The following is a 22,036-nucleotide window of genomic DNA, read 5'->3' on the forward strand; positions in this document are numbered from 1 at the left end:
GCAGGCAGGTGAGCGGTTGGGAGCCAGCAGTCCTGGATTGTGAGAGGGATGTCCGACTGCCCGTTTATGCCCGATCCCACTGGGCAGTCTGGCATCCCTCGAGGGGTCCCAGATTGGAGACAGTGCAGGCTGGGCTGAGGGACACCCCCCACCCCCATGCATGAGTTTCATGCACCGGGCCTCTAGTTTAATTAATAAATATATATTTTTTAAAGTGAGAGAATGTGTGTATGCAGCATAGTGCTCAGCAACTAGTTAATGCTCCCCAAAGTATATTGCCTCTCAAACTTCAGCAGAAACACTCCCAGCAGATCGGGTGTATCCTTTCAGACGTTTGTGCACCTATAAGACCCATCTGCACGCATGTTTCCATGGCTTTGTTGTCGCGCATTGTTCCTCACAAAGCAGAAATCACGCAGTCGTTGCTGTTGCATCCCCCCTGCTGTCAGTGTTTTTCCCAGGCAGCAGTGAACGAGCAGAGCCTCCCACCACGGTGTGTACTGATGTAGCGAGATTTTTCTGAAAAGGGTCAAACAGTAACTATCTTAGGCTTCGTGGGCCATCTGGTCTCTGCCGCAACTACTCAACTCTGCCCTTGCAGCTTGAAAGCAGCCAGAGACGAAATGTAAACAAAATGGCTTGTTCCCATAAAACTTTACCTACAGAGGCAAGCAGTGGGCCGCACTTCCCAGCCCAGCTCTAGCCCCACGCAGCTCCCTGGTGTCCCCCGTGCGATTGTACTATGAACTACCCAGGTCCTGATCACAGGGCATTTAGGTTGGCTCCCAGTGTGACTTTTCAAGCAGAGCTTCCAGGTCTCACACCAGGTCTCTGAGCACTTGAGCCAGGGGATGCAGTCCTCCCGCTGGGATGGCTAGGGGACAGGAGAGGTGCCCCTTGAATGTTACCAAGCCGTGCTTTATTTGTATTTATTTTTAAAATTTATTTTAGGCTTCCCTGAGCACTGGATGGTGGGTAAGGGTTAGAACAGAGCCCCAGGCAGGGTGAACAGTGTTAGCCATCACCATGCTATCCCCATTCTCCACTTTCCAGCGGGTCCTCAAGTCCCCAAAGCACCTTCCCTACAGCAAATCCAAACTGAACCCCCAGTGCCTCCGGGGCTGGCGAGAGCAATCCTCAGACTTTCCAATCACTGGCTCCTCAGCAGCTCCAGGAGGTACGTCCAGTTATTGTTCCCATTTTAGAGATGAGGAGACTGAGGCAGCAAGAGGTTTAGGGACGTGTCCCAGCTGAAACGGTGGGTGAGGGGAAGAGCCCAAACTCACCTTCATGCCCTTGATTCTAGAACCCCCAGTTACACAAAGGGCGGTACACAGGGGTGTCCTCTGAAAACCAGACACAATCTGCGTGTCCACCCATCGGGGATTGCATCCAGTCACTCGTGTTCCGTCGCCTCGAAGACGATAAATCCGCACTCATCAGCACGGGGCGGGGAGAGGCGAGAGGGCAGAGCCAGGCACCCGCGGGGATTCTATTTTGGCTTCAATATCTATTTAAATATATATGTACATCCCCCCATGTGTGCAAATATGCACAGAAATGAAACTGGAAGAAAATGCATCCAAATCTTAAAAGTAGTGTTTATGGGCGGTAATATTCTACATTCTCTGTTTTTTTTCTATTTTGCCGTGAGCATGGATTGTTTTTATAATTGGGGGCGGGTGGAGATGTAAAAAAAATGATTTGGCTATTTTTCATTTTGAAAATTGTGCAGTTTGCTTTCTCTAGGTCCAGAGAAATCACAGCCCCGTTGTAATTCCTGCACCTGCTCCAGAGTGTGGAGGTACCGCTGTTTATTTAACCGGTCCCCTGGTGACAGTGAAGGGGACGGGTGTCACTCCTGTGACCACATTATGTTGAAGGACCCCCATCTTCCCAGTAGACCCCTCTAGACTTTGCTCTTCCTACTGTTTTGAAGAAGGAAGCAGCCACGAGCCCCACATGAGCCACGAGGAAATCTATTCTACCAATAGCCTGAGGGACCTTGTTGCGGATTCTTTCCCAGCCCCACACCTTGAATCCAGGTGAGACCACAAAGCCCATCAGCACCTGGATCTCAGCCAGGTGAGATCTTGAAGCAGATGCCAGACTCCTGGCCCATTGAAACTGTGAGATAAAAAATGTCTATTGTCTAAGCTGCTCGTTTATGGTAGTTTGTTACGCAGCGATAGCTAACTATAACAAGCTCATCTGTTCATTCATCCAACTCAGCTCTGCTACACCGGCTGCGGGTTTAGCAAATAAATACACACAACCCCAGTCAGGTTTGGATTTCAGTCGCATTCAGGTCATATTTCATTTCTTCATTCTTGGACTGAAATTCAAATTTAAGTGGGTGTCCTTTATTTCATCTGGCGGCTCCACTGCTAGACCTCATGGAAAAGATGCTGAGCAGAGACCTTGGGCAAATCCTTGCCTTCTGCTGAGAGGCCTGCGTGGCAGACCCGGCGACGCCCTGAAAACTGCCCTACAAGGCCAGCTTGGGAAAGACAGGAGCCAAATCCTAAATTCCCCGTTTGTAACCCAGTTTTCAGCACCACGTCACCGTCCCGCAGTTGAAGCGCCCTGCATTTGGCTTGCCTGGGCCAGAACACACCCAGACACGGCAAGGAAGTGAGGGCTGGAGCTCTCACACTTAGTGCTCTTCTGGTTAATGAAATAAAGTCATCCGTCCACTTAGCTCCGCCAGGGGCCTGTGACTGCAGTTCATGGCACCAAGTTACAAAGGTAAGTAAGAGACAGTCTTATTCCTCAAGGGGATTAGGACCAGTAGGAGACAGGAGAGAGGGAGAGGGAGAGGGAGAGGGAGAGGGAGAGGGAGAGGGAGAGGGAGAGGGAGAGGGAGAGGGAGAGGGAGAGGGAGAGGGAGAGAGAGAGAGAGAGAGAGGCATTTGTACAAAAATGTTCATCGCAGCAATATTCATGATGGCCAGACACTGGCAACAGCCCAACCGGCCTCCGCAGGAGGCTGGGTAAACAGGCCGGGGACGGCCACGCCGCAGAGCACCACTGAGCCCTAAAAGGAACAAGCTGGGACACACGGGAGAACAAGGGCGAATGTGAGCGAAGAAGCCAGATGCAGACAAAGAACACATTGTATGACCCACGTGTACAAAGTTCCCGAACCAGCACCTTCCTCGTCTTAGAAGACAGGGTGGGGGCGGCCTCTGAGGGGGAGGCCGCGGCCAGCAGGGCACAGGGGCTTCCGCTGGTCATGCCGCTTCTCCGTCTGGCTGCTGGCAACACAGGTGTGTGTGCTCGCGTTGTGGTCGGTGTGATCGGTGCACTTCTCTGTGTGCCTGCCATATTGCAATCCATAGTCGCATCGTAAAAAAAGAGGTAGGTTTATCGACAGGTGACTGGGTGAGCAAGCTGGGGCGGGTCCATGCCAGAGAATGCCACCCAGAAATAAAAGCCACACACAACATGCACCAACCTCACAGCAATCATATCGAGTGAAGAAAGCCAGACCAAAAAAAGCCTGGACTGTGCGAATCCATGCTTACATAAAACTCTAGAAAATGCAAAGCAATCTACGGTGACAGAGCAGGTCGGCGGTTGCTCTGAGGGGGGTGGAGGGAGATGACCAGGGGACACAGGGCCCTTCTGGGGCGATGGAGATGTTCAGTCTCTTGACTGTGAGGATGGCTTCACCCGTGTTCACATAAGTCACACCTGACCACATTGCCCACGCTAAGGATGTGTGTCAACGGCGCCTCAGTAACCCTACCTCTATATATAAAAGCCTAAGCAACCGAATGACCAAACAACTGATCGCTATGATGCTCACTGTCCACCAGGGGGCAGATGCTCAACACAGGAGCTGCCCCCTGGGTCAGTGCCCTCCCACAGCCAACCTTCTCTCCCCTCCCACCCCCCCTGGCTGGCCAGCCCTGATGGCCCCGATGGAGGCTGGGTGAGACAGCTCCGATTGGCCCTGATGACTGGCCAGGTCGAGGAACCCCACGCATGCACGAATCTGTGCACTGGGGCCTCTAGTCTTTAAATGTAAGGGCAGAACCCCAGGATTGGCCACTGGCCGGGATGTGGGGGGTGAGGGACATCAAGGAGGTGTCAGAGCAACCCCAGCCTCGCGGAACAAGGAACTGGGGCGGGGCGATAGAACCTGCATCACAGTTGTCATTTACTGCTCACGCCACCCCAGCTCCCGGAAGGCAGTGCCCGGGCCTGCATTTGGGCACCGTTGTCCCCCTGGTGCTCAGCACAGGGCCGGGCACCAAGAAGGACCTGGCTGTGAGCTGAGGGCTGGCCCCAGGAGAAGGCTCTCTTCTAAAGATGATGTAGGCTGCAGGGCCTGGCCCACCGCCCATCCCTGGACAGGGGCTGCTCCTGTGTGTTTGCTGTGTAGCAGTCCCCACCCCAGTTCTGGGGCAGAGAGCGGGGGAAAGAGAGAGGCCTGGCTGGTATCACAAAGGCCCCACATATCCCCTAGAGAAGAAGAGCAGCGGGCGTTTGCCCCACGTGCTACCGCTGACAGCCTCGGCTCCATCAGTGTCTGCAACACCTTAACCAGGTCAGTACTGATACTACATCCATTTTGCAGGTGAGGAAACTGAGGCATGATGGTTAAGAACCCGAGCTCGAGAGCCATGGTTTCCACCCTGGAGTGATTTTGCCCCCTAGTTAAGGTTGGCAGAGTTAGCAAATAAAAGTACAAGACACAAGGTTAAATTTGAATTTCAATAAACAATGAAACATTTTTTTTTACTATAAATATGTCTCAAATATTGCATGAGACATACTTATGCATCCATTTGGGACATAATTATACTAAAAGGATTCGTTGTTCATCTGACATCCACATGGAACTGGGTGTCCTGTACTTATCAGGCAACCCTACTCCGAGCAGGTGTGTGGTGATGTGCGGGACCAGTTTGGGTTGTCACAGGCAGGGGACATCACCACTTGCATCTAGTAGGGACTAGGGACCACGGACGCTGCTGAGCATGAGGACAGCCCCCAAGACAGAGTTATCTGGTCCCAAATGTCAATAGTGACACCATTGAGAGATCCGGACCTAGAGCAAGACTTGGGGTGAAACTCGGGATCTGCCCCTGTGGGGTGACAGGCAGACCTAGGGTGTCATGCCTCACCTGGGGAGCTCACAAGTAGGGACAGCGAGCACACCCCCACCCCCATTCCAAAAGGGCAGGCCCATCCCCGCACGCCCTGAAAAGCGTGTATCTGTTGGTCTCATTGGTCAGGAGAGTGTAAAATGATACAGAGGGATGGAAAGTAAATAAATAACCAGAGAGGCCCAGATTAGCCGTCTGATGGTTTCAGCATGGAGATTTGGTACAGCTTGCTCCAAGCATCCTGGTTTCCTTGGATACCCTGGCCACGCATTAGCTGTCTCAGGCCAAAAATAAAAGATTTTCAAGAAAGAAGTCATAGGACATTACTGCTGCTTTTAAAAATCACACTCCAGGCTCCGGGACAGACAAGGGCTTAGCTCTCTCTTCCTCCTGTCACAGGACGGTGCAGGGGCTGACAGGGTGGACCCCAGGGCCAGAAGGGTCTGAATTCAAATCCAGGCCCTATAGTAACCGGGCAGGTTTAAGTGCGTTATAACTTCCTCCCCACGCCCTGGGGAAGCGCCTCCTCGTCCAGCACCAGGGAAGACGCTCCCACTGTGAGGCCCAATACGTGGGAGCTGCCTCCCAGGTCACCAGACTCTGAGGGCAGTGAGCACCCGAGTCCCCCTGGCAGCCCTGTCTGAAAAAAATCAACAGCTGGAAACAACCCAGATCAATCAGGTAATCATCAGGTGAACGGTGCGTCGAGGTGGTCACCCGTGCTGCAGAGCAAAAGGAACAAAGCACTATGCCCGCAGCAAGGATGAGCCTCCGGCTCAGCAGTGAGTGCAGCAGAAAGTCCAGGGGAGAACCGGCAGCTGTGTGGCAGGCGGCAGGGTGGATCTGTGAACCTGGACCCCCAAGGGAGCCGCAGGGACACAGACCACGCCCCCGCAGGTGCCTTTCCCTGGCCCCTCCGGAAACTCCCCTCTCCGTGGGCTCCCGGCAGACCCCCTCCAGCCAGGGAGGTTCCGGAGGACGTTGCAGGATCAGGGACCCCTGGTGGGGAGCAGGGCCTGCTTCATGGGGTGGGATGTGTGCAGTCATATGGGACTCTGCCCCTGCTCTGTCACCTTGACACGCAATGGTTTTGAACTACATCTTTAGTTTGCACCGGGCTCCACAAATGACGTGGCTTGTCTTGAATGGAAAGCCGTGATGTTTAGCTTGCTCCTCAATTTCTGAAGCAGTTATGCTGCCGGGAGCATGAAGCTATGGACTCTATGAAGCAGGTGGACCGCAGCTTGATGTAAACAAACAAAAAACAAACAAAAACCCCACAACTTCCCGTCAGCTACACTGGAAACACCCGTGCAGATGCCCGCAGCCACCTTAGTGGTTGCCGGTTTAGACGGCCGGCTCCATGAGGCAAGAATGGGCCTGTCGTGCCCACCAGAGTACCCCCATCCTAGCCTAGCAGGGGCCTGGTATGCCCCAGTGGCAGCCAGTCTATTCACCACTCTGACCTCTGCCAGCCCGGAGGGCTGGGCAATGAGGGGGGTGGCAGGACCCCAGCTCACCTGGCTGTGCCCTACACGCATGATTCCTACGCCTCCCTCCTCTCTTGCTTCCCAGTAGCACAGGCCTGGAGGCAGAGCGTTCCTGGTGAGTGCTGGAGAAGTGCAGTGGTGGTTCAGATCAAGGGCTCTGGAAACAGACCTGGTTTGACTCTAGCCCCACCACCTTCCAGCCACAGGACCTTAGAAAAGTTACGTGGCCTCCCTCTGCCTCTGTTTCCACGTTTGTAAAACGGGGATAATGACAGCACCTAACTTTTCTTTGTGTGAATATCGAATTAGAGAAGAAAGGCATAATTTTTTGAGTATTAAGTTTTATAAGATGTCATTTTGTATTAGTACTGTGCTAAGACTTGGTCTTTGAGATAATTATGCAACAAGTATATATGGAGCATGAACCATGGGGCGGATCCTTCCCATGGATCCTTCCACAAGGTACCCCCCCCACCCCCACCCCCATCACCTCCTCCCCTGCGGAGCTCAGGTAGGGGAGACAGAGTAGGAACTAAGGTAGAGCAGAGGGGTGTTGGGGGGGGGGAGGGGGAGGAGGAGAGAGAGTAAAATTTGCCCTCGGTTACTCAGATAGAAAGGTGGGATTCACAGCGTCTCTCATGGATTGTTATCCCACCGGACCCTGCCTGGCACAGAGTAGATGCTCAGTAAACGTCCGGCGAATGGACGGATGCCACTGGACCTCAGAAGATCCTGTAAGATACCTGCCGATACAAACAGGCCCCGGACGGCAGGAGGCGTGGAGGACGGCACCCCGCACTTCTAAGCGGGGAGCGGACACCAGCCCCAGAAGCGGAGCCGCCGCGGCCACGCCCTCTCGCCACCACGTGGATTTAAAACCCACGCTGCCCCCGGGCTCCTGCCCCTCTTCCGTCATTGGGCGAAGCCGCCCGCACTTGTGTCCAATCAAATAGCTGCTCCCGGAATCCGAACTTGGGATTGGCCGGCCCGCTGTGTCATTTCGGGCTGCCCGTGATGTCAGAAGTGTCTGGCACCCCCGCCTCTTCTGTGTCTTGACTGGAGTTAAAGGAACCACAGGGAAGACGTGGGCGGGTGTCGCTTCAGAGGCGCTTTTAAGTAACCTTTAAAAATTTTTAAATTAACGTTCATTGCAGAAAATACAGAAAACAGTATAAGAGAAATGTACATTCCACAAAACGAACTGCTGTTAACATTTTGGCATATATCATTTCAGTCTTTTTTTAATATAATTTTATTGGTACAAAATTGGGATCAGTTCTGCAGCCTATTTTAAACTTTACTTTATAAAGGATTTTTCTCTCTTCCACCAAATAATCTTTGAAAACATCCTTGTTAAGCGTTGGATTATCTTTGACCTTCTTTGTTTAACCAGCCCCCCCCCCCCCACCCTTCCTTAATTGTATTGCCTTTTTGCTTTCAAAAATGAAGATAGGATCAATATTTTGTCCTTAATACTCAGTTCTCATTATTTCCTGAAAATGTGTTGTAGAAAGGGAACTAGAGCATGAGGATGCTCACACTTTAAGGGCCTCATTCCCATTGCAAAATGGTCCTGCATTCCTTCAGCAGATGTGCACTGAGCCACTGATGCTCCCAGCTGTGGGTCCCCAGGGCCCTTTCCACAGGGCAGTGACATTTCATCACCTTTGAGGTTGGCTCCTGGACATGTGTTCCAAGCCCCCTAAGGGCACAGGCTCCCTGTGCAGAGGGGAGGGGGCCATATCTCTAACTCTGGCTGGGGACTGAACATGATGGCAAGGGTGTTTTCTGTGTGCCACTCCCTTGTAGGGACTGACGGGGCATCGTGTGCCCTGCGGGGCCTGGGCTGAGAGTCACGGACAGTCTTCTAGCTCAACTCTGCCTTCACCAGCAGCTTGACCTTGGCTAAGCCTTGTCCCTGACTGGGCCTCAGTCTACCCATCTGTCAGAAGACAGGATTTGGCTCTAATGTTTCCACTGTCCTCTCCCTCTGCCTACCCCTCATCTCCCTGCCTTGGTCCCAAAGCCCTGTGTTCTCTGTGGAAACCAGTTCCCTCCTGGGAATGAGAAGCTGGAGGGAGAGAAGGAGATGGCTCCCGTGGGAGGGTGGGGGTAGGGACCTGTGACCATGTGGCAGAGCTTGTTTGGCTCGCTGCTGGAGAGCTCAACCATGTGGCGTTTGTCCAAGCGCTAAGCTCCTGTGTCAACACCTAAACACACAGAGACAACCAACAAAACACACAATGCACATATACCTCCCACAGCACATATACACCCCACATATATATGCAACACACATATGGGCGCCCATGGACCCACAACACACAGAGTACACACACACACACACACACACACGAATCGACTTCATGGTTAAGACTGTCTGGCTCTGCTCCAGTACCAGGTAAGTACCTGTTCTTGGTAGGTGCTGGCCCAGGTGCCTGGCTTGCCAATACTTTCTTAGAAGCTTGTCATTAGGTGGGTATTCAAGGGACAGGACAAAAGGAGATGTATGGGGGTGGAGGGAGTGAGGAAGAAAGGAAGATGGAATTATCAGCAATTAAGGTAGCCCCAAATGCTCATGTGAGTGGGTGCTGCTCATGCACTCCCCTGAGGTTTGCCAAGCACCTATAGTATGGCAGCCCCCGATCATCCCACCCACTGGGATGCATTGGGACAAGCCAGACTGTCTGGGCCCTTGGGGTTGCCAACCAAGGGCAGGCAGACAGACAGTGAACACTCAAACACACATTGTCAGTGCTGTTGGCCACTGTGCTGAGGCCTTACTGCGCGCGCACACACACACACACACACACACACACACACACGCACTGTGCAATTCTGTTTCCACCCCCATTTGGCATGGAGGAGATTCAGGATTATCCAGGCAAAATGACCTGCTAAAGTCACTCACACACAAGGTTCTGATATCAGAGTTGCCTCTCTGAGTTGGTCTCCACCTTCTTTCCACCTGAGCCCACTTCCACCTGACCCCTCCCTGCAGAGGTCAGCTGGGAGCCTCCAAGAAGCCCAGGGCCAGTGTTGCCCGAGGCCAGCAGGAAGGCCAGGAGACCCCGGCAGAGGTGAGGAGGGCAGAAAAAGTGCCAGCAGTCACATGCCACTCCATCTCACTCATGCCTCAGTGTTCCCATCTGTCACATGGGAATAGTAGTAGCTGGGACCTCACAGGGCTGTGGTGGGGATGCACTGAGGTACTGCGGGCTGGCTATAGGACCGGAGGCATATATGTTGAATGATGAAGCTGATGAATATGCGAATATGCAGGGCCTGCCACCCAGGCAGTATCCAATGAACATTAGCTCTTGTTACTGATTAAAAGTAAAACAAGACAAAAAAATAAAACATGAAGTCCAAAGATGCAAATCTGGGAAAGTTGACAGGCCGATTAAACCACAGGCAGGACTTGGGGGAAAAATGAGTCAGCTGGCTGGATTTCCAGCGCTGGGAAGTCAGCAGGAGAGGTCCCTAAACCCTACGTCTGGCATTGCTTCTGAAAAGGCAGCTCTGTCCTCAGGCCTGGGGCGGCGGGAGGTGAGGGGACATGGCTGGCCCTGAGCAGGCTGAGATCTGCTTTGTACCACTGCCGCCCTTTGTTGACTCAGTCCAGCACTTTCCACAATGCCCAGCAGGCGCAGTCTGGACATGGCCAGCCACCCCCAGTGGGGGCCAAAACCCATGCTGGCTTCCCCAGCTTCCCGGCCTGCTGCCAGGCTGCCAACGAGAGCCGGCATCCCAGTAGGACCGACTACAGGATCTGCAAGTCCCCTTGTTCAAAAGTGATTAATTATTAAGAATTTCAAGATGGTGACAGTAGAACATTAAACAGAGCACGGGGCACGGTACCTGCACCGGCTGGCCTTGCCTCCGAGCCCAGCAAGGCCTCCTGACTGGCTTAGACTGGACTTTCTCTCTCTAAGGTCCCCCCTGTGGCAGATCCAACCCACACTCAGGGCAGACAGGGCACGTGCTGTCTGGAGGCTCAGAAAGGCGTGTCCCCAGCAGTCGTCTGGGGACACATGTGCTTTTCACAATCCCATGACCCGTAACCAACCAGGTTGGGCAATGTGTCCCCAATCCCAGACTTCCTGGGACCATGAGGATCCCTTCATTCCTCTTCCACCAAGGGCTTTGGCCTGGGCACCTGTGCCCCCTGGCATGAGGCTCCCTCTCAGCTGTCCCACCTCCCCAGAGAGGCCACCCTGACCCCTTGGGCTCCAGCTGGGTCCAGCCAGGGCCCTTTGTATTCTTGCCAGCTCTTGTCCCTCTGAAGCCATCACCTGGACTTAGGTGTTTACAGACCCACAAGAATGAGTCCCAGGAGGGCAGGGAATTGTACTGCCCCAGGCAGATGCTCAGTTAATATGAGTGGAATAAAACACCTCTTCAGGTATTTCCTGACCCCCCTCCAGGCCGCTAGCTCATGGTCGCCATATGTGAAGTGACCTAGTATAGCTACCAGTTTGCATGGGGGCTTATAGTCTCTCCTGCCCCCCACGATGCCACACGAGGACAGCGTGCCCAGTGCCCAGCACAGCGTCTGGCCCGGAATGGGGAGCATAATTCTTACTGACAGAATGCAGGAAACGTCTTTTCCTGATTTGTGGCCTCCCTCCCATGGGCTCAGGCTGGCTCAGCAGAGGTGGGCCAACACCCATACCTCCCCAACACCCCAACCCCCTTAGAGTGAGGCTCTCCCATCGGGGCCAGTAACACCTCCTCATGCGCCTGGCCTGATGGTGGGTGTGCCCCTGCATCGCTGATCCCTAGCACCACACAGGGCGGTGCCTGGCACACGTCTTTGGAGATACAGTTGTGACCACCGTGCCTGACACCCTGTGTTAGGCCTCCGGGCAGAACCAACTTTGGAACCAGGGCTGAGACCAATAGCCAGTTCCAGGTGCCACCATCATCAGAACAGTGGTGTCACATTGTAGGTACTCAATAAATATGGCCAGTGCTCTTTCCCCAGACCCATCGACCAGAGCTCAATGTGGATAGGGTTTTTTTTGGTGTGTGTGTGTGTGTGTGTGTGTGTGTGTGTGTGTGTTTTAATCTACTGAATTAACTGGTTATTTTTGCCTGCTGGCGGTTTAACCTGGATTGCCTCATTTCCCAAACAATCAATGTGTGTGTGTTTCCGCTTACCAGACAGGACAGATGTCTGCGAGAGACTTGGAGGAGGGCAGTGGTTTTGCCGGGCATGGCTGAATTCCCAGCACTCAGAGCTGAGCCCAGTGAAAGTTTGTTGGTTGAATGAATGGAAGAATGGCTGAAAAGAGGGGCAGTGGTGGTGGTCTCCTTGGCCTCAGATAGGAACGGGGCCCAAGGTCAGCCCCAGGCCCAGCCAACATTTTCAGGGTCCCCCAAGGAATTCTTAGGACCTCCTTCAGCCTCTCTCCAAGCTGCAGAGGCCAAATTGCAGCAAAACCTATCCCCTCCCCCTCTGTGGACCAGCAGGTGAAGTTGACCCCTCCTCAAGGTGGGGGCTGAGTCTGCCCTCAGCACTCTCCCCATCCAGGCCTTGGGCTTGGACTTCTCCAAACAAATGATGGTCAGTGCCTTTGACCTCTGCTGTACTGGCACTTGCGGCTCCCCCATAAAGCTCCCACCAGTCCTTCACCCCTCCAGACAAAGTTTCCTGCCCACCCTGGTAGGAGAGCAAGAGGCATCCTGGCGAGCAGTGCAGGGGGAGAACTCACCCACTTACCAGGCCTCTTTCTCCCCATTCTGCTGGTTCCAGTCTATTGAAAGGAAATAATAACTTTAGGACCCCTTTCCCCTTCCGCCCCCCCCCCCCCCCCCAACACAAAAATAATCCCTGCTCATCACTGAAACTCCAGGCATTACAGGGGCGTGTGGATATTTAAAGAACTAGATATGTGTGTGTGTGTTTGTTTGTTTTTGGGGGGGGGGGGGGGCAGGTGAGGGGGCAGGTGCCCCAGGGCCTGGGTCGCGCACAGGCTCCACCATTTGTGTGAGTTGAGATTAAGTCAACGACTCCAGGTCAGTTTCGGCTCTGTGAAATGGGATAATAACAACCCTGCCTCCCCAGAAAGTGCCAGGTTGAGTTCATATTGGTTAAGTTTCTGGCACGGGGTAGGCCCTCCATGTAAAATACAGACTTAGGGAAGCGTCTTGGAGGGGACACCCCAAATTGCCAAAAGGCAGGGGTGTGTGTGTGTGTGTGTGGGGGGGGGGGGGCTCTTACATAACATTTCAACATCTTTTTACACCAGGAGGTGTTCTTGGCATTTGAGTAATTAAAACTTAATGAAACAAAAGTACCTCTTCCTACTCGCGAGCCGCGACTCCCCACAGCCGGTGGCCCCTGGGGCAGCAGACAATGGGTGTGGATTCGCCCGGGGCCCTGCGGGCTGGGACTTCACACTGGTCCCGGACTCCTATTTACATGACAAGGGCTCTCGGGCATTTGTCGGAGCTGCCCGGGGCGTGTCTACGGGACCTCCAGTTTTCCCAGCCTACCTCCTGGGGATCCGGTTAAAGTGCGCCGGGGGCGAAGCGGGCTGGGGGCCTCCTGGGGCTGCAAACCTGGAGGTGGGGAGTTTCCTGCGAAATCAGGCAATGGGTGATCTGGAGTACTCCCCCTTCTCTAATTCCCCTGCCCTGAGCCCCAGGAACCTCCAGCTCCTTTGGGGGACCCAGGCTTCCTCCCAAACTCTAGGTCAAGAACCCGCCGGGCCGAGGGGGCGGGGAATGCACCCGGCAGTGCGGCTAAACCGAGTCTCCCTTTCCCCGGGCCGGGGTGTGCAGGGCAGGGGTCCCAAACTGACCCCGTTGGAAAGGGGACCGAACGCCCCTCTGCTGCGCGGGTCCCGGTTCTTTGCGGGCCGCCTCACTCTGGCCCTTTAAGAACCCGCCCCCTTCCCCGTCACCCCGCCCCGCGGCCCGGGGAGGGGATGCGGGGGAACCTCGGCGGGGATTGGCGCAGCGCGCGCCCCCTCCCCGGCCCCCGCGCGGTGGGAACCGGCAGCCCCGTCTAGCGCTGACGTCAGACCGTCTGCCTGCCTCCGACCGCGGTCTCGGAGCGAAACCCGATCTCCTTGGACTTGAATGAGGAGGAGGCGGCGGCGGCGAAGGAGGCGCTCGGCTGGGGGAAGCCAGCAGCGGAGGCTCAGCCCCGGTGGCAGCGCGCGCCCCGGCTGCCAGCCCATTTCCCGGACGCCACCCGCGGGCACTGTCGACGCTCCGGGGACTGCGGAGGGGCGGCCGGGGGTAGCAGGGGACCGCGGCCCCGCGCACTGAGTCCCGCGGCGCCCCGGAAACTTGGCGGCGTCCCGAGCCCGGCGAGCCGGGGCGCGCCTTCCCCGCCGCACGCCTCCTGCATGCGGGGCCCGAGCACCGGGCGTCGGCCGGAGCCCCCCCCGGCCGCCCCCGCGCACCTCGCACCCCGCGCCGCGCCGCCACGCCGTCCATGCACCGCTTGATGGGGGTCAACAGCACCGCCACCGCCGCCGCCGCTGGGCAGCCCAATGTCTCCTGCACGTGCAACTGCAAACGCTCTTTGTTCCAGAGCATGGAGATCAGTGAGTGACCCCGCGCCCCCCTCCCCGGAGGCCCCATCGGGCTCAGACCCCGAGTCAAGGCGCAGCTGCGGGCGGGGACCCGGGCTGTGCGCGCCCCCTCGGGCCGTGAGCCCTGCGCCCCGGCTGCGCCCGCCGCGCCCCGGGCGCGCCCTCCCGGCTCGCGGCAGCTGGCGGCCGGCCCGGCTTTGTCCCGCGGCGCTGCGAGCCTGGCACGGCCCCCGCTGCCCGCGCCCTGCCCGCAGGGACTCGGACCCGGGACCGAGTGGTAGAGGGCGGCGGGGCGCCCGGCGAGAGATAGCTGGGGTGGATGCGTGAAGTTTCCATTTTATTTCCCTAAGGGGCAGTCGCGTTGGAGCAATTAGGCCGGCTCTATATCAACTTTGGCTGGGAGGGGGGTGGCGGGCATGTGAGACACTGTCTGGCCTGCGAGGTGTCTGGGGCTCCGAGCGGCTGTCTGGAGTGTGCGTGGCACTGTGTGTCTCGGTCTCTGTAAGTGGGCTTCTGTGCGTTTATGGAGTGTGCGTCTCTGTGTATGTCTGTGTGTCTGAGTCGCGGTCTGTCCCGGGAGTACGTGTTTGTGAGTCTTCTTAGGTCTGTGTCGGGCTGGGTGCCTCTCTTGGGGGTCTGGGGGCCGTTTGTGTCCAGGTGTCTGGATCCGGGGCTCGCGCTGGTGGGTCTGGCCCAGCGGTGGATCCCGAGTATGTGTGTCATTGTGTGAGTGTCTGTCCCCGACGTACCTATAAATATCCTGTCTGGACAGCTTGGCTCAGTCAGACTGGGACGATGGTTACAAATGAGTCAAAGTTTGGGGCTGTTTGTGTTTGGGACTGCCTTGCCCTGACAGGGGGAGGTAGAGGAGGGTAGGGAGGGGGGTGTTTGAAGCTCAGCCTGATTTGCCCTGTACTTTCCTCCTATAGCCCACCCAGGTGGAGGTATAGTTGGATGGGGAATTGACTGCCACCCCCTGGGGCCTGTTTTCTAGCCAACACCCCTCCCCCAGCCACCCTTTTGAGGACCTCTTGCCTCTCCGAACTTCATTTCCCCATCTTCGCCCCTGGACACCTCAGGCGAGGGGCCACACAGCCCTCTGCATGGCCAGCCTTCCAGCTGGGACCAGGAGCCAAGAGGCAGCTGCCGCCGAGCCAGGGCAGTCACTAGGTGACTCATAAGCCAGTTTCCAAAGGCGGCTGCCACAGCTTTCGGCCCCTGAGCCTGTACAGTGAGGCTCAAGAGGTAAAAATAACCCGTGACCCGCCCTGCTGGGGCAGGCTGGCGGGCTTGGGTGGTGGGTCCTTCCATTCACCTCGCCCCACCTCCTCCAGTCAATTGAAAGCCTTGCTCCCCCTCCCCCAGCTGCCCTGCGCCAGGCCAGCTAGGTGCCAGGAGGACCTGCCCGGAGCCAGCGTTTTCGGAATTGAGTTGCATTTAAACCAGATTGCTTCCCAAAGGCCCTTTGTGAACTCAGGAGGCTAATGAAATGCACGAGGATATTATTAAAATATGTTTGCACATGTTTGGAGTCTCCCAGTGCTAAATGGATTGCTGCTCCATGCCTTGTTTTTACCCCCTCCTTCTGTAAAGCTGCTTGGGGGACCTCCCGCCCAAGGGATCCACGTTGTGTTGAACTTGTCACCTTGAGGGCTGGGCTCTGTCTAACACTGCTCTTGTCCATCCTTTGGGTACAGGACTTAAAGGACACTCGTTCTTATTTCTGCCCCTTCTTTGGCTAATATTTTGATTGACACTAAGGTGTCAGTAAACCCATGGCCTGCAGGGACCCTTGAGGGTAGCATCCAGAACCCTGGCCTGTGGCGCTGAGCTGGCCCAGGGCGGCCCATTACTCGCCTGTACTTTTTTCACAGGGCCCCCTGCTTGCGGGAAGAAAGCCCATGGCAGAGGAAGCAGCTTTAAAGCCAGGTATAATGTAACAGTTTGTTGCAAGTGCTAATCAGATTTCAGTCAAGGGTCTGCTGAGGAAGCCCGAGGGCCTGGAGTCTCTTTATACAAAGAGATGGAAGGAAGGGAGGGAGGAAGGAAGGAAAGATTGAAGAGAGGAAAGAAGCTGAGCAGTGGCCACTGGGTAGTTCACACAACAGCGCTGGGAACGTTACAGCTGCGTCTGGAGGGGGCCTGCCGGGCAGCATTCAGGTGGCTCTTCCATGAGAGGGGATTGCCCCTGTTAGGGCCTTTAAGCCACCTGGGCCTCAGGTTCCTCACCTGATAAAAGTGACCATGAGGTTGAAATTCTACCATCTTTCAAGATGGGGGCTCTGCCCTCCGAGCTCTGGCTGGAGGCTTCCGTGTCAGAGGTGGTCCGGCTCCAGTGGTCCTGGGTCCTCCGTGGGCTCGGGATCCATGCCATCATCCTAGGGGAGGGGAGGTGGCGATGGAAAGCTTCGCCCCAGGTCCCCCACCCACGCTAGACCCCGACCGGCTTATTTCTCGTGGAGTGCACACACTGTCCCTGGAATTTGGAACTTGGGCTCCAGAGTAGGCCCACCTTGAACTTGGGGGGCTGGAAGGAATCTGTGGCATCCCTTTTGCAGCATGGAAGGAGGGGGATGGGAGGGGGTCTCTGAGGCCAGACATCTGGAATGGGCTTGACTTGACTTTAACAAGATGCTCCATCTTTTCTGAGAGTCGAGAGTCTGATGGCAGTTCGCTGTTCCCAAAACACAGTCCACAGAAAAACGCGCCACTCTTTAAAAGGCAGGGGTCTTGAGATTAAAAGCCGCAGGCTCAAGTGACAACCCACCAAGATGGCAGCCAGGGAGGGGGTTTGCTCCCCTTCCTTTGAGAAGGATTTCTCCTGGTACGATTTTTTCTTGGCGTTCTTGTTGACCTCTTTTCTGTGTCTCTTAGAAATGACCCCGTCTTTCTCCACCCGCTTCTGCTCTTAGGGGCAGGTAGAAGCTGACTGCTCTCTGGGCAGACTGAATTGTCTGCCGTACAGCTGCTGGCTCTTGTGACAACGTTTCTTGAGGGCCCTGGGAGGCGCCCCCCGCACCCTTGTGGGCAGATCTGCTTGGCAGTTTGGGTGTTTAACACCACTGGAGTCTGAGCCTCTGATTCCTCTTCTCCAGCTGGTTCCAAACCAGTAGTCCAACACAGCTTTCAGAATGCAGGGCGCCCAGTGTTCTGACGGTTCTCCTGACACGCGTGTACCGTTGAACACTGAAGTCCCCGTGTCTCAGCCTCGGCACTAGGACGCCCTGGGCCAGATGATTCCCGTTGGGAGGGCGGGGAGGTGGTCCTGTGTGCTGAGGTTCGGCAGCATCCCTGGCTGGTCCCCACTGATGCCAGTGAGAGTAGCTTCTACTCCCCCCACTGAGTGTAACAACCCAAACTACCTGCAGACTTTGCCCAGGGCCCCCGACAGGGCCCCTGGCTGAGACCCAGGCTCTAATCGGTCTTGGTTTCTGCCGGGCGGGGGGGGGGGGGGGAGGGGAGGAGGGGGGGGAGAGGGGAGAGGGGGGGGCAGGAGGGCAGATCTGAGTTGCCACATCCCCTGTCCCCTCATAGTCAGTCCCTGTGAAGACTGCCTCGCTCTCCAGTTTGGCGCCTATTGTGCGGGAAGGGCTGGGGCTCCCTCTGGATGAAGGTCCAGTTTCCATCCTGGGTTTGCGTTTCTTGGGAGGAGAGGCTCGGGCATCTGTGGAAAGTGGGTGTTTCAGGATTTGGGTTAATCTTGGTGCCGAGGGCCCGCCGTGCCCTCTGTGGGCCCTCTCAGCAGGGCTTTTCAACCCACAGCATTTTACGGCTGATCTTAGCTTGAGGTGCGATTAGGGGTTGAGTTTCGGTGGGTCCTCAGGTTGGGCAGGAGGTCTGGGTTAAGCCAGCTACACCGCCCCGCGAGGCCCGGGGTCAGGGAGGGCTTAGTCTTATCAAGACAGAAGATCTAATTGCTCCTGCTGCACAAGTGCCCCCACGTGCCTGCCCACATATACATGCATACCCGTGTGTGCACACTCCCATATGCCTGCACCCATACACACACACACATACATGCACACACTCCTCTCGGCCTTTCCTGCCAGCTTCTCTTTGGGTGTGGATGGTTACTTCTCCTGGGCACGTAGGAAAAGAAATGGGGAGAAAGTGCACACACATCTCCCCCTAAGAGCTGTGCCATTGTATGCACTCTCCCTTCGAGAGAAGGGGGATGGAGTGACATGAGGAGCCGCCTGGAGAGGAGGCTGCTGGGAGGGTCCTGCGGTGGCTGCTGGCCTTCAGCGCAGGAGCATGCACGTGCCCCAGTGCCCGAGAGCTGCCGCTCGGTGCACCCGGGTGGCTGCCCCGCCCCGGGGTTTTAAACGTTATGGTTTGTTCAAACGTAAGAAAGGGTTTGAGAGGAGAGTCCTGGTGGTGGGGCCCAAACCAGAGGGTCCGGGCGGCTTTTTGTTTCAGGTATCGTCTCCCAGAGACAAGTTTGCAGGCAGCTCGGCAGCGGGGATCCTGCCCAAAGAGAGGCCGCTGCTTCACGTTGGATTTGGGAGCTGTGTGCACGTGCGGATGGGAGGAGAGCAAAGCTGAGGGCCCATTTTGTGCTTTTAAAAAGATGTCATGTGCACGCACGTGTGTGTATGTGCATGTGTGTGTGTGCGTGTGTGTGCGCACATATTGAGGGACACACGTTGGGCTGTGCCGGTGTGCCCACTGCCCTGGGTGTGCCTGTGGAGCAGTGGGGCACAGCCTGTGCGCCGGGGGCTCCCGAGCCAGGAGCATGGTTCCCATGAGAGCCGGTTTCTCTGGGGTGGCTGCAGAGGATGAGGTCTGCCCCCAGGGGCCCGGCTGCTGGGCTCGCCATTGCCACCTGGACCCCCATGTGGCCAGATCTTTCTGTTCCAGGGACCTGGACCGCTAGATTTTGATGTAAAACTGGGGTTTTAGGTACTGGCAATAGTCTACTTTTCTCACTACGAGGGCCTACACCTGTCCGCACGCCCGGTGAAGCCCCTGTGCTAGTCGATTAAGAGTGTGATCCGGGGCCAGAGGGACCAAGGCCCAACTCGGTTCCAAAACTCACTGGCTGCGTCACTTTTCGCTGTCACTTGTCCGGTCTGTAAAGTGGGGTAACAGCAGCCCGGGTGCTGGGGTGCTGGGAATAAGCAGGCCTCAGGGCGCCCGTGTCTGCGCTGCTGCCCTTCCCCCTCAGGCGGGCCACACCCCTCTGCGAAGTCATGCCAACTGAGCATTGACAGTCAGCCTCGCCTGGCTAAACCCTGACATCTCGGGGTCTCATCAGGGCCTTGTCAGCCTCTGGCAAGAAGTGCCGGTCACCAAGCTGGGAAAGTTCTGGAATGGCCTGCCCACCGGAGCGGGGGCTTCAGACCCTGGCTTGTGCCTCAAACTGTTTGGGGCATTGCCAAGCTTTCGGAGAGCCACAGAACGGCTTCTCTCTTCGGTTTCCAGGGTGACTGATGGGTTTTTTGCTTCCACTCCCTTTCCTAGTTGGATACAGAGAGCTTATTATGTGCCAGGTACTAGTGCTGCATTTCTCTCCATCTTCAAAACACCACCGTGAGTGAGCTATTGCTAGCACCGATTTGCAGATGCAAAAACAGGATCCGAGAGGGTAAGACACTGGCTGCAGGTCACACAGCCAGGAACTGATGCTCCGTTGTGACTCACACCTAAGCTCCCTACTCCCAGGACGTCTTTCCCATGAGGCCACACTGCCTACCCGAGCTCCAGCGTTTTCTTTGTCAGACCTGACATTACAGTGGTGTTTTTGATTTTGGCCTAAGACCAAAACCCGTGTCGGACCTGCCTTCAGGGAGGAATGCTAACAGACCTCAGAGCTCGAGGTTGCCTCTGATGCCACACTGGCTGTTCCAAGTGCTGTTCCAGGTGCTCCGGGACATCCGGGAGCATCAGCAGCAAAGCCCTGCAGTCCCAGGGCTGACGTTCGGTGAGGACACAGAAGACATGAGCTCCTTTCAGGGGGGGCTGAGACCCCCAGCTCCCAGACTGGCCATCCTGTTTGGGCCCCGAAGCCCCCGGGAGTCTCTCTGTGGGACCTGGCGCACAGTATTGAGCACCATGTGATCAGTGTGCCATACCCGTTCCCAGCATGAGATGCCCCCAGCCTGGCAGATAACTCGTATGTGTAGGAGGAGGGGAGAAAGTGGGCAGGGCAGGCTGATGGGCTCATAGAAGGTTCCAGATAGGAGAGGAGGTAGTCAAGATACAGACTCTGAAAACCGTCCTGTTTTGGGTTTGGACGAGGGTCCCTCGGGCGGAATCCCCTCCGGGCCTCCACGGCCCCTCTGTGCAGTGGTCCTCACAGGTTGCGGGACAGGAGCCTGAGCGCTGAGAGCACCGGGCACAGAGGAGTAATGTGGGCGCTCCACTCCGGCAGGAAGCTGTGCCTGAGCCTCTGCACCCGTGGGGGGTGCTCTGAGGGGCGGCACCGAGATGCCCACAGCCCCGTCGGCGGGAAGAGGTCCAGCTTCTCAGGGTCGTGCCGTGTTGGTCAGGGCATCAGAGTAACCGAAAGGCACCGCCAGGCCGTCCTCGCCCCACAGGGAGAGTTTCTGGTGATTCTGTTCCCACACACTTGCCCCGGACTTGGAGCGTCGTTCGCTCACTCTCCTGCCCGTTGGCACCCCTGGGTGGAGCTGCGTCTGCTCCGATGTGATGTGATGGTGAGATGCCACGCGCTGAAAGGGGTTAGGCAGCCACGTGACTCGCCTTTGGCGGTATCGGGCGGCGATGGGATCTCGATGCCTGTGTTTTCCATCGGGGTAGGGGGTGGAGAAGGGCTGGTTGGCTTGGCTTAGAATCCTCGCCTGCAACAAGCTTGCTGGGAGGCCAGGTCATTGGGAAACCTTACGTTCCTCCCCTTCACATATGTACCAGTGGGTCTGGGAAATGGCTGTACTGGCAGGAAAGAGAGTTTTAATTATTTGGTGACAAGTATCTAAGTGGCTCTGGGATCTGAATGCTGGAGAACATTTACCTCTGGCCTCTACCAGCCAATCCTAGAAACGCCGCCACAGGGCAGGGCTCAGTGCTGACCCCGCACCCCCCCCCCCCCCCCGCACCCCCCAGGCTAGGCAGATTCAGCCGAAGTCTGAGTTGGAGACATTGTTGCAGTCCATTGTCCCTAATATGGGCTTTGGTGGTGATGGGGGAGGGGCAGCGTTGGGATCCGGAGAACTTTTGCGTGATCTTGGCACAGAGTAGATGCTCAGTAAACCGACACAGTTGTGAAAGATGTGCCTTGGTTTCCCCCGTGGCTTGGGAGGTGAGGGTAAAAAGCGGAGCTTGCCATGATGTTCTGCAAACTGCTAGCACGTGATGGGGTCTGGCGGGGGCGGCGGGGGGGGGGGGGCGCTGCCACCCTTTATCTTCTCTGCTGGGGCGTCACCGATTCCTGGTGTGTGGGTCACGGGGGCATCGCGGGTGGGAGCGTCTCTGTTGGTCCTGAGGGTGTCCAGGAGCGAGGTTTCCATCCTGGCCTGGGAGGTGAGGGTGAAAAGCAGCAAGTCTGATCGTGGCCAGTGATGATGAATATAGAAACGTGTGCTTTTATATGTAAAACCACATACCTCTGTGTCTATGAAACATAAAGATGTGTTTTATTGTGCAACGTGTAGACTATTTTTAAATGTGTGCAGTCCACTCCCCAAGGCTGGCATCGCTGCTGATGTGATGGGACTAAGCGGGAACCACGCCCCCACCTCCCCACCCCCATTCTCCGGCTTTGCCCTGTGCTCCCGGAGGAAGGTGACCCCCCAGGGTTCCCAGGCTCTGTCCTCAGAAGCAAGATAAGTGAGGAGCTGAGTCAGTTTCAACAAAGTTTGGGGCAAGCCCACTGCCCTTTCCCCAAAGAAGTGTTTACCCCCAGTAGTCTGGTCGCCCA

General features: G+C 56.2%; 1 protein-coding gene across 1 annotated transcript in view; it reads left to right on the forward strand.

The window, feature by feature from the left end:
- Window positions 1-13,656: 13,656 nt before the first annotated feature.
- The window catches only part of PMEPA1 (prostate transmembrane protein, androgen induced 1), a 53,500-nt gene continuing 45,120 nt past the window's right edge, over window positions 13,657-22,036 (forward strand). The window contains exon 1 of the mRNA XM_079785175.1: window positions 13,657-14,169. Coding sequence (XP_079641301.1) covers window positions 14,058-14,169 — 112 coding nt within the window. The 5' untranslated portion in view covers window positions 13,657-14,057. The remainder of the gene's footprint in view (window positions 14,170-22,036) is intronic.

The sequence above is a fragment of the Cnephaeus nilssonii genome, assembly GCF_951640355.1.
Source record: "Cnephaeus nilssonii genome assembly, chromosome: 11".
NCBI lineage: Eukaryota > Metazoa > Chordata > Mammalia > Chiroptera > Vespertilionidae > Cnephaeus > Cnephaeus nilssonii.